A 13,276-nucleotide genomic window follows, 5' to 3' on the forward strand; every position below is an offset into this window, starting at 1 on the left:
AGCTGTTCTTGCCATCAAAGTGACAGGAACCTGACAGAACACAGACAGACCTCATTATAAGTCAGTGGGTTTTGAAATATTATGGTTTCCATTTAACACAGTCTTAACCCCTTCCCGACATCCAGCGCATATATACGGCGCACATCGGGTGGGAGAGTATGGAGCGGGCTCATGGGCTGAGATCGCTCCATAGGACGAGTGTGTCGGCTGTGTGTTACAGCCGACACTTCCGGGTAACCAGAGGGTTCCCGCTCAACCCGTTAAATGCTGCGGTCAATAGCGACCGCGGCATTTAACTCACTGAAAATAGGGGGCGGCCCCCTGTAACATTCCAAAGCCCCACCCCCGCAGTGAGATCGGGGGGTGCTGCTGGTTGGCATGGCAGCCTGATTAAGGCCCGCAGTTCCGCCATATTTGTACTCCTATGAAGCCCTGCCTCCGGGCTGTAACTCCCATTCACTTCTTTTGGAGTTACCGAAACAACGTAGTTTAGCTGTATCCATACTCCTGACCACATGGTCAGACAAAGGCCGGAGAGCAGCGAGAACAGGACTGCATAGAACAGGGTTAGGGAACCCCCATTCTAGAGATATGTGCAAGCCCCAGAGGTGTGACCCGCATCTATCGGACATTTATGCCATATCCTGTGGATTGCTAGTGACAAAATTTTTTTTTAATGTTTATCAAAAAATAGATTAAAAGTTAAAAAAACTTCCCTTTATCCAATTTTTTTCTTAAAGTAAATCGCAAAACTGGTATCATCGCATCTTTAAAAGTCTGAACTATTACAATATAATCATCTTAGCACCCCAAAAAAATGGAATGAAAAATTATCAAAAAGTGGCATGTACCCCAAAATGGTAACAATAAAAACTACAGCTAGCCCTGGAAAAAAAATAAGCCCTCACATCGCTCAATCGAATTAGAACACTCAGAATGCGGATAATTGTATCAACCTGTAGGATAAAGTGAACATGTAGTTTTTACCACCTGATGGATGCCATAAAAACGATCCACCCCAAAAATTGCATAATTGCTGTTTTTTGCCAATTTCACCCCACAAATATATTTTTTTCAGTTTCCCTGTACATTATGTGGTACATTTGATGGAGCCATGAAAAACTACAAATCTGTCAGCATGCGTAATGCCCAAAGACTACTATATTTACAGAATAGCTAAAAATATGCTGAATCCAAATATATAATCCAAATATATAATTTTTATGTTTGAACTCACCTGCTTGCCCCTGTGTAGAATATACTAATATGATCTAATCATTGCCCACATTTCCCCTCATCTCTGACCTACCTGTTTAATATTCATATATTATTTTTTTTATTGGTGACGTCAGTGGTCAGTCTTCTATCAATCAAAGAGAATGGCCAGCAAATCGCTAGGGCTTTTGCATACGCAGAACTTAAACTTTGCGATATAATAGAGAGAACTCCTAAGTGGTTCAGCGCACAGGTCAATTGCCACGTTACACCAGGGGGAATGCGAGTAAAATACATATTCTAAATCAGCATGTTTTCACCTATACAGCAGTGATATTAGTTGTGGGGTGTTAAACTTGTCGATAGATTGTCTTTAATCTGTGGCCTACTTGATGGACGGAGTCTAGAGCACCAGGCAATCTATGCCTACCGGCTGCTGTCATACAAATCCGGTACTGCCTACTAGTACTGGAGTGGTGTTGCTGCCACCTGGGTTATAGGTGACAGAATGAAACCATGAATGGGTCAAATATCCAGTTTATAGGAGACAAATCATACCTTAGGTTTAGGCCTTTATACCGGTTATCTAGATCAACTTTTGATATAGCTGGACATGTCTCAAATATGTCACATTTAGTGTCTGCTGAATATAAACCGTATTGTAATGAACAGCTATCCCTTCATGAGCTGTTTCCATTAATCTAGTTATCTTAACATAAACCTAGTTACATGCTGCTTATGAAGCCATCTGTATAAATGATCAGCAGATGACCTTTACTACTACCATGCACAGCTCCCACTGAGCTCTGCAATTATGCAGGAAAGCTAGCCTTTCCCTAGCAATTTCCTCTGCCCCACCCTGACCATCAAGCCTTTTTAAATCAGGAATTCCTGCAAGAAACGAAAAAAAATCAGCTACATTAAATGCTATAGAAGAGGACAGACTGTTAATAACAATGCTACCCAAAAAAATGTAAGTATGCAAAGAAGTTTGTGTGTGAGGGTATGGGTATTGTGCAAGCTTGAAATAGACTGTCAGACGCTGACCCCAATTGCTTGCAATATTGCTGAAGAGAACCCATTGATTACAGTGTAGTTCCCTAGATTAGAGAGCTTCACGTAAGAGTTCATGTCCCGGCCGTATTACGGATCCATGTTGACCGGATCTATTATACAGCATCCATAGAAATGTATGGGCCCATATTGTACTATATGGCATACCAAGGTTTTTTGTCATGGATTGTATTCCATTCCATTGTGTGACAGCGGAGAATTCGGTGTCATATCGAGGCACTATATGGAATCATAAGTTCTCTGTTTGCACGACAGCTCTACCCCGTGTGCATGTACTCTGAAATGTTTATTTTGCACCATGCAGATGGCAAGCTAAGTAGGATTGTAGCAATATGACATCAGAGGTAGCAGTCACAACCAGACCTTGGTGCCTGAGGGGGGCCAAAGGCCCCTCTGTCAAATAATAACACGCTAGCGTTCTAAATGGCACATGGTAGGTTGTGGACCCTGTTACAGATTTTATATTGGGGCCAGGAGCTTTAAATTACCTCTGTGAGGTTAAAGGGTTATTTCGGTTATAACAAGTTATCACCAATCCACTGAATTGGTGAGAACTGTTAGATCGGTGGAGGGAAACCGCCACTCCATTCAACTGATATGGCACTGAAGAAAACTGCCGAGCACACTGTGACACTGACGGAACACTATGGCACTGAGGAAACTGCCGAGCGGCATCTAAGCATACGTTCTGCTGCTCTCTTCAAATTCTATGGCACTTGGAACCTGCCGCGCATGCTGCATGTCAGTTTCTGTCAGTGCCATAGCGTTTGAATGGAGCGGCAGGACGCATGCACGGCCGTTGCTCCATTTAACTCATCCCGGCAAACGGTCGTGTGGTTAGTGGGGGGAATGGAGGACACAGGACCCCCGTTCTGGCGATCGGTGGGGGTCCCAGTGGTCGGACCCCCACCAACTGCAATCCCTTATAAGAATTTGGTTGACACATTGATAATTTGTGACTACCACATTGATTCCTTATGCCTTGTGTCAACAATACAGGCTGATGGCGAAATTATGTGTGAAACGTATTCTTGACACATTTTAGGCCAGTGAATTCTATTTTAAATGTCACAGCCTGAGTGTTTTTGTTGACCTTGTCATTCCATCATGGCCACAGTCTTTTGTGATGGTGATTTCCAGTAAGGTAATGTGCCACGTCACAAATCCCATTTATTCTCACAAACATGGCAAAAAGTATGATGTGCTCCAATAACCTATGCAATCATTCAATCTCAACACAATACAGAGCTGTATTGTATACTGTAATATATACTGTATATTCATAGGTCAATTCCAGTATTTGAAGACAAACAATACAAATCAACAAATGCTCTTACTTTGATACTTTACAAATGATTTATTGGAAGGGCTTGAAATAACCTGAACATTCTAAGACATTTATTTCCACTGTATTTTGCTGTACTCATATGGTTAGTAAATATTTCCAGGTAAAGGCTTTCAGAGCAAAATGTTTACACCTATATGATTTATATTCATTCATTAAAGTCACTAACATTATTCTTCAGAACAAGTAGCGTTGGATAATTAGACAATTTGTACAAAGAGAAACACTCGAAAATGCTTTATATAAATTTCGAAATAGCACATTCTCCCTCCTACGCAACACCATAATAAGGAAAGTGTTGCCAGACATTCAATGTCTAGAATGAACATATACATGGGATCAGGCACGAGACGCGCAGAACACTGGAAGCCATTGTGTAAAAAGTGCATACTAAATGAAGAATGTGAAAGAATAGTTTACACAAAATAAAATATTCAATAAAACGGATGACCCAGTTAACTCTTTCTCTGTCACACACGGTTATGAATATTCTTTAAAAAGTCATGTGGCATCACTTATTTTATGGTGTGATCCCATATTATCGGCTTCGAGCTTTATAATAGAGGTTTTAGCTATTACAGTAATCTTGAACTTCGATGATAATGGGATCACTACAGAAAAATGACCTCTATAAATCGAGGAATTCTCAGTGCTCAGTGTGAAAACTGCAATATTTTAGGACTTTAGAAATATAGATAGTGGCATTGCAAAACAAAAAATATACTTTTTTTTAAATTGTATGATTTGACAATGGATTTCATTTAACCTGACCTCTCTTCTTTTTTTTTTTGTCGAGTTGGAGATTTCATTAGAATAGTCGATTATTTCAATTTTCAGCATTACCCACCTTTTCTTTGCTTCCTCATACTGCCAATTAAGTCTTACTCTGTCTACCAGTCTTGATTTGTCATCAAAGCCAAACTATAAGAAGTAAAAAGAAAATTATTTCAATTAAAGATGAATACAAATATAATAACTAAGATTCTTTCAGGTCAAGACAATCACATAGGATATATATATATATATATATATATATATATATATATATACATATATATACACACACACATATATATATATATATATATATATATATATATATATATATCTATATCTCCACCGGACACGGGAACAGCACCAGGACAATGAAGATGAAAAACTGTTGCTTTATTCACCTCAAGTGGGTGACGTTTCGGTTCACCGCAGAACCTTGCTCAATCTACGAGAAAGGTTCTGTGGTGATCCGAAACGTCGCTCACTTGAGGTGAATAAAGCAAACATTTTTCATCTTCATTGAAGTCCTGGTGCCGTTCCCCTGTCCTATGTTTCTTTCTTCAAATTTATTGGGGAAGGGATTCATCCTCTGGTAACGTGCACATGGCCTAATATTTAGCTGTGACTGTATAGGATGGTGCTATGCGAACCTGACCTTAATCCAAAACGATCCTATAGACATGTGAAGAATTGATCGCAGCACTCCAATAGGTTGAATTCAAACAAAAATGTGGCTTATTGTTCCATGTTTCAAAGGATAAGCTACAGTGAAGGAAATAAGTATTTGATCCCTTGCTGATTTTGTAAGTTTGCCCACTGTCAAAGTCATGAACAGTCTAGAATTTTTAGGCTAGGTTAATTTTACCAGTGAGAGATAGATTATATAAAAAAAAAAAAAGAAAATCACATTATCAAAATGATATATATTTATTTGCATTGTGCACAGAGAAATAAGTATTTGATCCCCTACCAACCATTAAGAGTTCAGCCTCCTCCAGACCAGTTACACGCTCCAAATCAACTTGGTGCCTGCATTAAAAAGACAGCTGTCTTAAATGGTCACCTGTATAAAAGACTCCTGTCCACAGACTCAATTAATCAGTCTGACTCTAACCTCTACAACATGGGCAAGACCAAAGAGCTTTCTAAGGATGTCAGGGACAGGATCATAGAACTGCACAAGGCTGGAATGGGCTACAAAACCATAAGTAAGACGCTGGGTGAGAAGGAGACAACTGTTGGTGCAATAGTAAGAAAATGGAAGACATACAAAATGACTGTCAACCGACATCGATCTGGGGCTCCATGCAAAATCTCACCTCGTGGGGTATCCTTGATCCTGAGGAAGGTGAGAGCTCAGCCGAAAACTACACGGGGGGAACTTGTTAATGATCTCAAGGCAGCTGGGACCACAGTCACCAAGAAAACCATTGGTAACACATTACGCCGTAATGGATTAAAATCCTGCAGTGCCCACAAGGTCCCCCTGCTCAAGAAGGCACATGTACAGGCCCATCTGAAGTTTGCAAATGAACATCTGGATGATTCTGAGAGTGATTGGGAGAAGGTGCTGTGGTCAGATGAGACTAAAATTGAGCTCTTTGGCATTAACTCAACTCGCCGTGTTTGGAGGAAGAGAAATGCTGCCTATGACCCAAAGAACACCATCCCCACTGTCAAGCATAGAGGTGGAAACATTATGTTTTGGGGGTGTTTCTCTGCTAAGGGCATAGGACTACTTCACCACATCCATGGGAGAATGGATGGAGCCATGTACTGTCAAATCCTGAGTGACAACCTCCTTCCCTCCACCAGGACATTAAAAATGGCTCGTGGCTGGGTCTTCCAGCACGACAATGAACCGAAACATACAGCCAAGGCAACAAAGGAATGGCTCAAAAAGAAGCACATTAAGGTCATGGAGTGGCCTAGCCAGTCTCCAGACCTTAATCCCATCGAAAACTTATGGAGGGAGCTGAAGATCCGAGTTGCCAAGCGACAGCCTCAAAATCTTAATGATTTACAGATGATCTGCAAAGAGGAGTGGGCCAAAATTCCATCTAACATGTGTGCAAACCTCATCATCAACTATAAAAAATGTCTGACTGCTGTGCTTGCCAACAAGGGTTTTGCCACCAAGTATTAAGTCTTGTTTGCCAAAGGGATCAAATACTTATTTCTCTGTGCACAATGCAAATAAATAAATATAATTTTGACAATGTGATTTTCTGTTTTTTTTTTTTTAAATATAATCTATCTCTCACTGGTAAAATTAACCTAGCCTAAAAATTCTAGACTGTTCATGTCTTTGAAAGTGGGCAAACTTACAAAATCAGCAAGGGATCAAATATTATTTCCTTCACTGTATGTTTCAGTCCTCTCACAAGACCTTTTTCAAGCTTGACATCAACCTATTGGAGTGCTGCGATCATTTCTTCACATATATATATATATATATATATATATATATATATATATATATCTCAAAAGCCGGATTTACTATACCTCTCCAAAGTTATCAGTTTGTGAGCAGGCATCACAGTATTTCAGAGGTAAACACGATTCATTGAGTGAGCTCGAATTATGACGAATGTTGTGCACGGTGTCGGAGATGCAGCAGCTGTTTCTGAATCCATCAGTCAGCTTAGCCAGGCTCTGTATGAAAGGAAAACATGGTTGTTAGTCCTAACCGCAACATTAGAAATTTTAAAAATTTAGAAAATCCAATCATACAGTGCCCCAGTAACTATGCTATAGTAATATACTACAAAATTGTACACAGTAGCTACTGAGGATGAGCACACTGTACAAGTGTTCCAGTCATCAGCAGTACAACTTATTACTGAACTAAAATACACAAACAGGCCTGTCATCACATTTTTAATGGCCATGACTAAATGAGAGAAACACATTTTAGACTTAATTTATTTACAGTACTTTGCTACACATAAATCATCGACTTAGAGCTCTACTCAGTGTGCAAATATACCGTACATGTATTTATGGGATACGTTGTTCACATCATTGTAAAAAAGACAAATAACACTAATATGGTGTCAAATTATCTGTATATTAAATAAAAAAATATAAAAAAAAATTCCTCTAAAATGAGGCAACTGACAAGTACTTTTTAGGGGTTAGTTGGTCTTCCTCTGGATCAACGCTGCAGTAAAATAAAATAACTAGATATTTTTTAGGAAATTTAAAAAATGTGGAGTTCAAATAGAAGAAAATTAAATGTGCCTGCATTTAATGAGCTCTGGCCACTGAAGACCCTTGTAAAATAAATAACTAGAGCAAACCATTTTTCCCCCTCTGGACATTTATGAAGGGACTTTATATGCATTTTTAAGTGACCGTTTATCATTCCCAAGAAAGAACAATCTGAGTCATAGTCCCCAATAAACTAAAGATACATCAATGTCTACGTCATCAATCATGTATATATCAGCCAGTGCCACTTTCCCCATCAATTTTTGCTAAGGCACAGTGTTCGTGGTTACTAAACATGCAAAGTGAATGGTAAAAGTGAAGGCTGTAGTCCCAATACCGAATTAACAGAAAGCTTCCTGTTAAAATCTTTTATTTTCAAAGTGAAACGTGGGAAAACAAAGCCCAAGAGGGTCAGCTCAGTATTGGGAGCGGTCAATGCAGCACTTGGTCAAAGATTGCTTGCAGGGGCTGGAGACAACTATCTTTAACGCTCTAAACAGAAAATGGATTTAGAATGGGGTGTCGTAAACTTGATTCAATGGCATGTTAAAAAAAAGTGTGTTATTTAATGAGACCTACAAGGTTGCCCCGGCCTTCTTATGATAACAAGTCTCTAAACAGCTATTTAACAGACGAATAGTCTGTTTTATAAAGAGAAAATGTCCCAAATGGGCCTTACCACCTGCAGCTGATGTCACGTCAAAGAACAGGTCTTATACAGACAATTTTAGTATTAGGCACCTGGCATGGAGGCCCCCCTTTAGACTCAACTTATTTACATTTATAATGAACATGTGCGAAACTGACAAAAATCAATCGGAAACTTGTCAAAAGTAATATTTCATAACAAGATCTCAAAAAAGAAACATTTATTAGTCCCTGGGTAGAAGTAATGCTGGCATCTCTATCCCCAATAAAGATAACTTCACACTTTTCGATCCATTATGGTTTATGATTAAAGGGGCTTTCTGGAAATACAGTATACATTCATGGCCTAACAATGTGTTTATTGGTGGGGGTCCAGTCAACAGAATGGAGCGGAGCTGCAGCGCAAGGACAATCCGCTGTAGCTGTATAAACAATGAAGGGGCCACGGTACTCCTGGCCTCTTCGTACTGCTATCCTAAAGATAGGCCATATTTTATTTTTATTTTTTTCTTTCACAACGTAGCTCCTCAATGGCCAATATTAGTGTTGGTTCAGTTTTGTTGACCCGAAGATGATCCTACACATATATTAGGGATTTAGATATAGATTGTTTGAAAGAACCATTTTTGATGGACCTTGAAAATTTGGATGGAGACATCTTAATAACACATAAGATGCTAAAAGTTAGAACTCTGAAAATGGCCTCACTGCCATTTATTAAACACACGGCAGTATTTGGGCTGTATTTTGCATCTGTATTTTGCATCCGAAACCAAGAGTGGGTCTAAAACACAAAAGAAGTGCAAATCTTTCCACCATACTTTTCCTCTCTATAGATCCACTCCTGGTTTTGACCAAGACACTGAAGTGTAAAAGTGGCTTTACAGGGATTGCGATGTGAAAAACAGTTATTCTTTTCATAAGAAGGCAAACTATAGAATGCACATGTAGTAGACGTAGAAGCTGCTTTGGGGACTGGAAATAAAGGGGGTGCATCTGCACTGGGGGGCCGATAGTGATCACTGTGGACGATGGAAAGAAAAAGTGGGAAAATAAATGCAGATCACTGGGAGAACAAGTAAAGGAGGGAAAAAAACAGGGGACAGAGTGCAACCACGGCAATTTACAGAATTTGGATTACATTAAATGCCGTGATTTTTTACCCAACCAGACCAATATGAATATAGCGGAAACCGATGCTTTAACTAGTTGGATGCTGTAACTTGATTTCCTCTTTCTAAGAAATGGTTTAAGCAGGTCAGATGAATTTTCTAGCAAATTGCACGGATTTGAATTAAATTATAAACCTGTTCTTTTGTTTAGACTGATTTAGGTATCAGACCGATTAAAATCAGTGTTTATAAACCTTGCAATAGGGCTCATGGATACAAACGGATTACTGCTCTGTACAACCTTGTTACACGGAGAATAATAATACAACATTGGCAGAAGTCTATGCTGCTTCTCTGTACCTGACATTAGAAGACAGACTAGTTATATATGGAACACCATTTATAAGGCCATGTGAACAAGATAACCCAACAGCACATCAGATGTTATCATCTGTTTGAGTTGGACAATAGGGCAATAAACGCCCTAACTTTTGTGAATATTACTGTCATTGTTTAGAAAAAAAAAATACAAAAAAAAAAATTTAAATAGATGAAAAAGGAATGATGTATGATACCATATATAACCGTACCATATATAGTACCAGATATAACACATGGCAGGAAAAAAAAAAACAGTCACTTTTGATATTACCATTTTATGTATGTAACTTGCAAGCATTACTTAATAGATTGTCTCAACCTCTGTCCATATGCCGCTCTATTAACCAGAGAACAGAGCCGCAATAATACATGGCACCCACTCGAGGGAAGTTGGTGTGATGAGGATAAATGCACCTAAACCCTGTGATATCGGTTGCCCAAGCCAATGAACATTTGTGACTGTTAGGGGCATAACCCAGAAATCAGTACTACATTCAGTGAGAGCAAAAAATAAATAAATCCTGACCTACCTAATTTTCACACTATATGTGTAAAGGATCTGCCGGGCACAACTTCTGTGTATACGCCCATAGGTAATCAGTCTGCACCTGAGTCTATGTCTCTGAGACTGACTCCATCTTCCACCACTCAGGATGGCAGGCTTAGGAGTGGGAGAGCCTATCGCAGCCTGGCCAGACGGAGCTAGCTCCCGCCCTCTGTCTATTTATACCTGCCTTTCCTGTTCCTCCTTTGCTTGTGATTCTTCTCGTGTGGTTTCCTGGCCCAGCTACAGCTTCTGACTATTTGATCCTGCTCCATACTGACCCCGGCTTGCTGACTACTCTCCAGCTCTGCGTTTGGTACCTCGTTCTCTGCTGGTTTTACTCGGCTCGTTCACCACTCTTGTTGCTCACGGTGTTGCCGTGGGCAACTGCCCCTTTTCCCTTAGCTTTGTGTACCCTTGTCTGTTTGTCTCGTGCACTTACTGAGCGTAGGGACCGCCGCCCAGTTGTACCCCATCGCCTAGGGCGGGTCGTTGCAAGTAGTCAGGGACAGAGTGGCGGGTAGATTAGGGCTCACTTGTCCGTTTCCCTACCCCCGTCATTATATAGGAGTATTGCTCTGACTTTAGGAAGTGGTGCGTAGCTTCTCGGTGGAATGACCCTGCCTTAAGGTGCCAGTTTAGGTTGGGTCTGTCGAACGCCCTGAAAAACCTGCTAGTTAGCTATCCCTGTTCTGACTCCTTAGACCAGGTTATGGCTTTAGCGGTATGACTTGACCGACGTCTCAGGGAACGACAACTTGAACGGTTTTGTGTTTTCCCCTCTGACTCCCCCATGATGCCTCCCGAGGTCCCGTTGCTTCGCTCTTCCACGAAAGACTCAGAGGTACCCATACAACTCGGGGCCTCCGTGTCCCCCCGACAACGTAGAGAGTTCCGCAGGAAGAATGGTCTCTGCTTCTATTGTGGGGATGACAAGCATCAAGTGAATACCTGTCCTAGGTAGAAGAATCACAAGCAAAGGAGGAATAGCAAAGGCAGGTATAAATAGACAGAGGGCGGGAGCTAGCTCCGTCTGGCCAGGCTGCGATAGGCTCTCCCACTCCTAAGCCTGCCATCCTGAGTGGTGGAAGATGGAGTCAGTCTCAGAGACATAGACTCAGGTGCAGACTGATTACCTATGGGCGTATACACAGAAGTTGTGCCCGGCAGCTCCTTTACAATATGAGCCAGGAATCGTCCATTGTGAACATTTGCAAGCACCCATTAGCCAAACCAGATGAAAGCCGCCATTAAGTGTATGGCTAAAGTGTCTAGAAAAAAGGGGTTGTGGCCTTCAAGTCGTACACTGTGCAAGTTATTCGCAAAAGCCATACAAAAAATGTCTATGAGCTATACCTGGTACAAAGTGATGTAGCGCAGTAGATGAACCGCATTCTTCAGTTGGTGTTTGCGGTGTTGATGAATACGGAGCATGCTATACTTACTATACTCCCATTACGTTTTTGCAAATATGCCACAAAGTGTTGGCTGGAAAGCCCAAAAAAATAAAAAGTAGCAATAACCAGAGTCAAAGTAAACACTCTGGGGCAGATTGATTAAAACGGTCTTACATTCAGCCATCTAAAAACTAGACCAGGCAGGCAGAAGATGCACCAAATTTATCACAGTGGTTCACGCGGTGTGATAGATTTGGGGCATTTGCTAGGCATGTTATACATTTCTCTCTTTTTAGGCCACCTCTTGGCTGTCTTACTTTACTCTATTATTTTGGGCATAAATTGTGCTGAACGTAATTAATAAATCTGGTGCATTTTAGGACTCCACTTAAACACATCCTTTTATAGACACTTTTTAAAACAGTTGAGTGAAGCGCAACAAGTATTTAAACACATAATAAATCTGGTGCGCGGCATGTGCGCCAGATTTTTGGTGCTATTGGAGTCAGAATTCAGTCACATTTGGCTTAGTAATTCAGCCTCAATAGGTCTCATGCATGAAAACTTGGGCAGAAAAAAGTTAAGCCGTGGACCAATGTAATCCCTTTTTTAATTTATTATTGCTGAACTTTTTGTTGGCTTTTGTTTTTATAGGAAACAAATAGAGCAAAAGAGCAGGTGAACTCCCCACTGAACTACTCACTAAATGTAGGGTGACTAAGAACCCATATGTATTAAATGAATAAGATCAAACCTGCCCTCATACACGGTATTTCCTGTCCATCTATTATCAATAAATAGACAGAAGATGCAATTAAACCTTATGTAACTTATGATTATTGACATTTTGAAGATCTGAAAAACATGTTTCATAACACAGGGTGTTGTCATGAACATTAACCCAATATAGCACTGTGTGAATGTGGATATATATCCCTATTCCTTAGAGATTATAAACTTGTATTGGCAGAGCTCCTACCCAATGCATCTTGTGAACAATTGCTTAACTTTCTGTACCACACAGTCTAATGTAAGTCTAATAATGTGTTACCCCTATACTGCAATGCAGATGTTTAAAGGCGCTATATATATATATATATATATATATATATATATATATAGTACTTTGCATTAGCTTAATCATTATAATGTTCATGTACTATGTTTATAATGTGAAGATGAATTGGTTGGAAAAGTATTTGCACGTAATTATATCTGTATATATTACTATATACTGTATTTGTCACACTGAATAGTTTCTGACAGCTAAACAAAATGAAAAGTGAACCTAAGTAAACGCATACACAGTTTTTTTAATAATTTTAAATTGTATAGTGTAAAGTTTTCTCTAATTGTCTAGAATATTTTAAGTTAATGCTGCCAAATAAATGGAAACCTTGTTAACATTTGGAGGTTGAAAACCTATTCTAATATTATCCAGCTGACACAGGTAGATGGCGCATTGCAATAGAGAACATTAATATGTGCGTATGTGTCAGTTTGACATGATCCAGACAGGTTTTCCTCCTTCATCCAAAATTTGCCAATCACTGACAGCAAAGAGATGTTGAAA

General features: G+C 39.9%; 1 protein-coding gene across 1 annotated transcript in view; it reads right to left on the reverse strand.

The window, feature by feature from the left end:
* WWC3 (WWC family member 3) overlaps nt 1–13,276 on the reverse strand; it is a 174,170-nt gene that overhangs the window by 47,647 nt on the left and 113,247 nt on the right. Inside the window, exons 7-8 of the mRNA XM_075853971.1 lie at nt 6,914–7,063; nt 4,482–4,555 (exon numbers count right to left, since the gene is read on the reverse strand). Of these exons, the coding sequence (XP_075710086.1) occupies nt 4,482–4,555; nt 6,914–7,063 (224 nt within the window). The remainder of the gene's footprint in view (nt 1–4,481; nt 4,556–6,913; nt 7,064–13,276) is intronic.

The sequence above is a fragment of the Rhinoderma darwinii genome, chromosome 2 (genome assembly GCF_050947455.1).
Source record: "Rhinoderma darwinii isolate aRhiDar2 chromosome 2, aRhiDar2.hap1, whole genome shotgun sequence".
In the NCBI taxonomy this organism is placed as follows: Eukaryota; Metazoa; Chordata; class Amphibia; order Anura; family Rhinodermatidae; genus Rhinoderma; species Rhinoderma darwinii.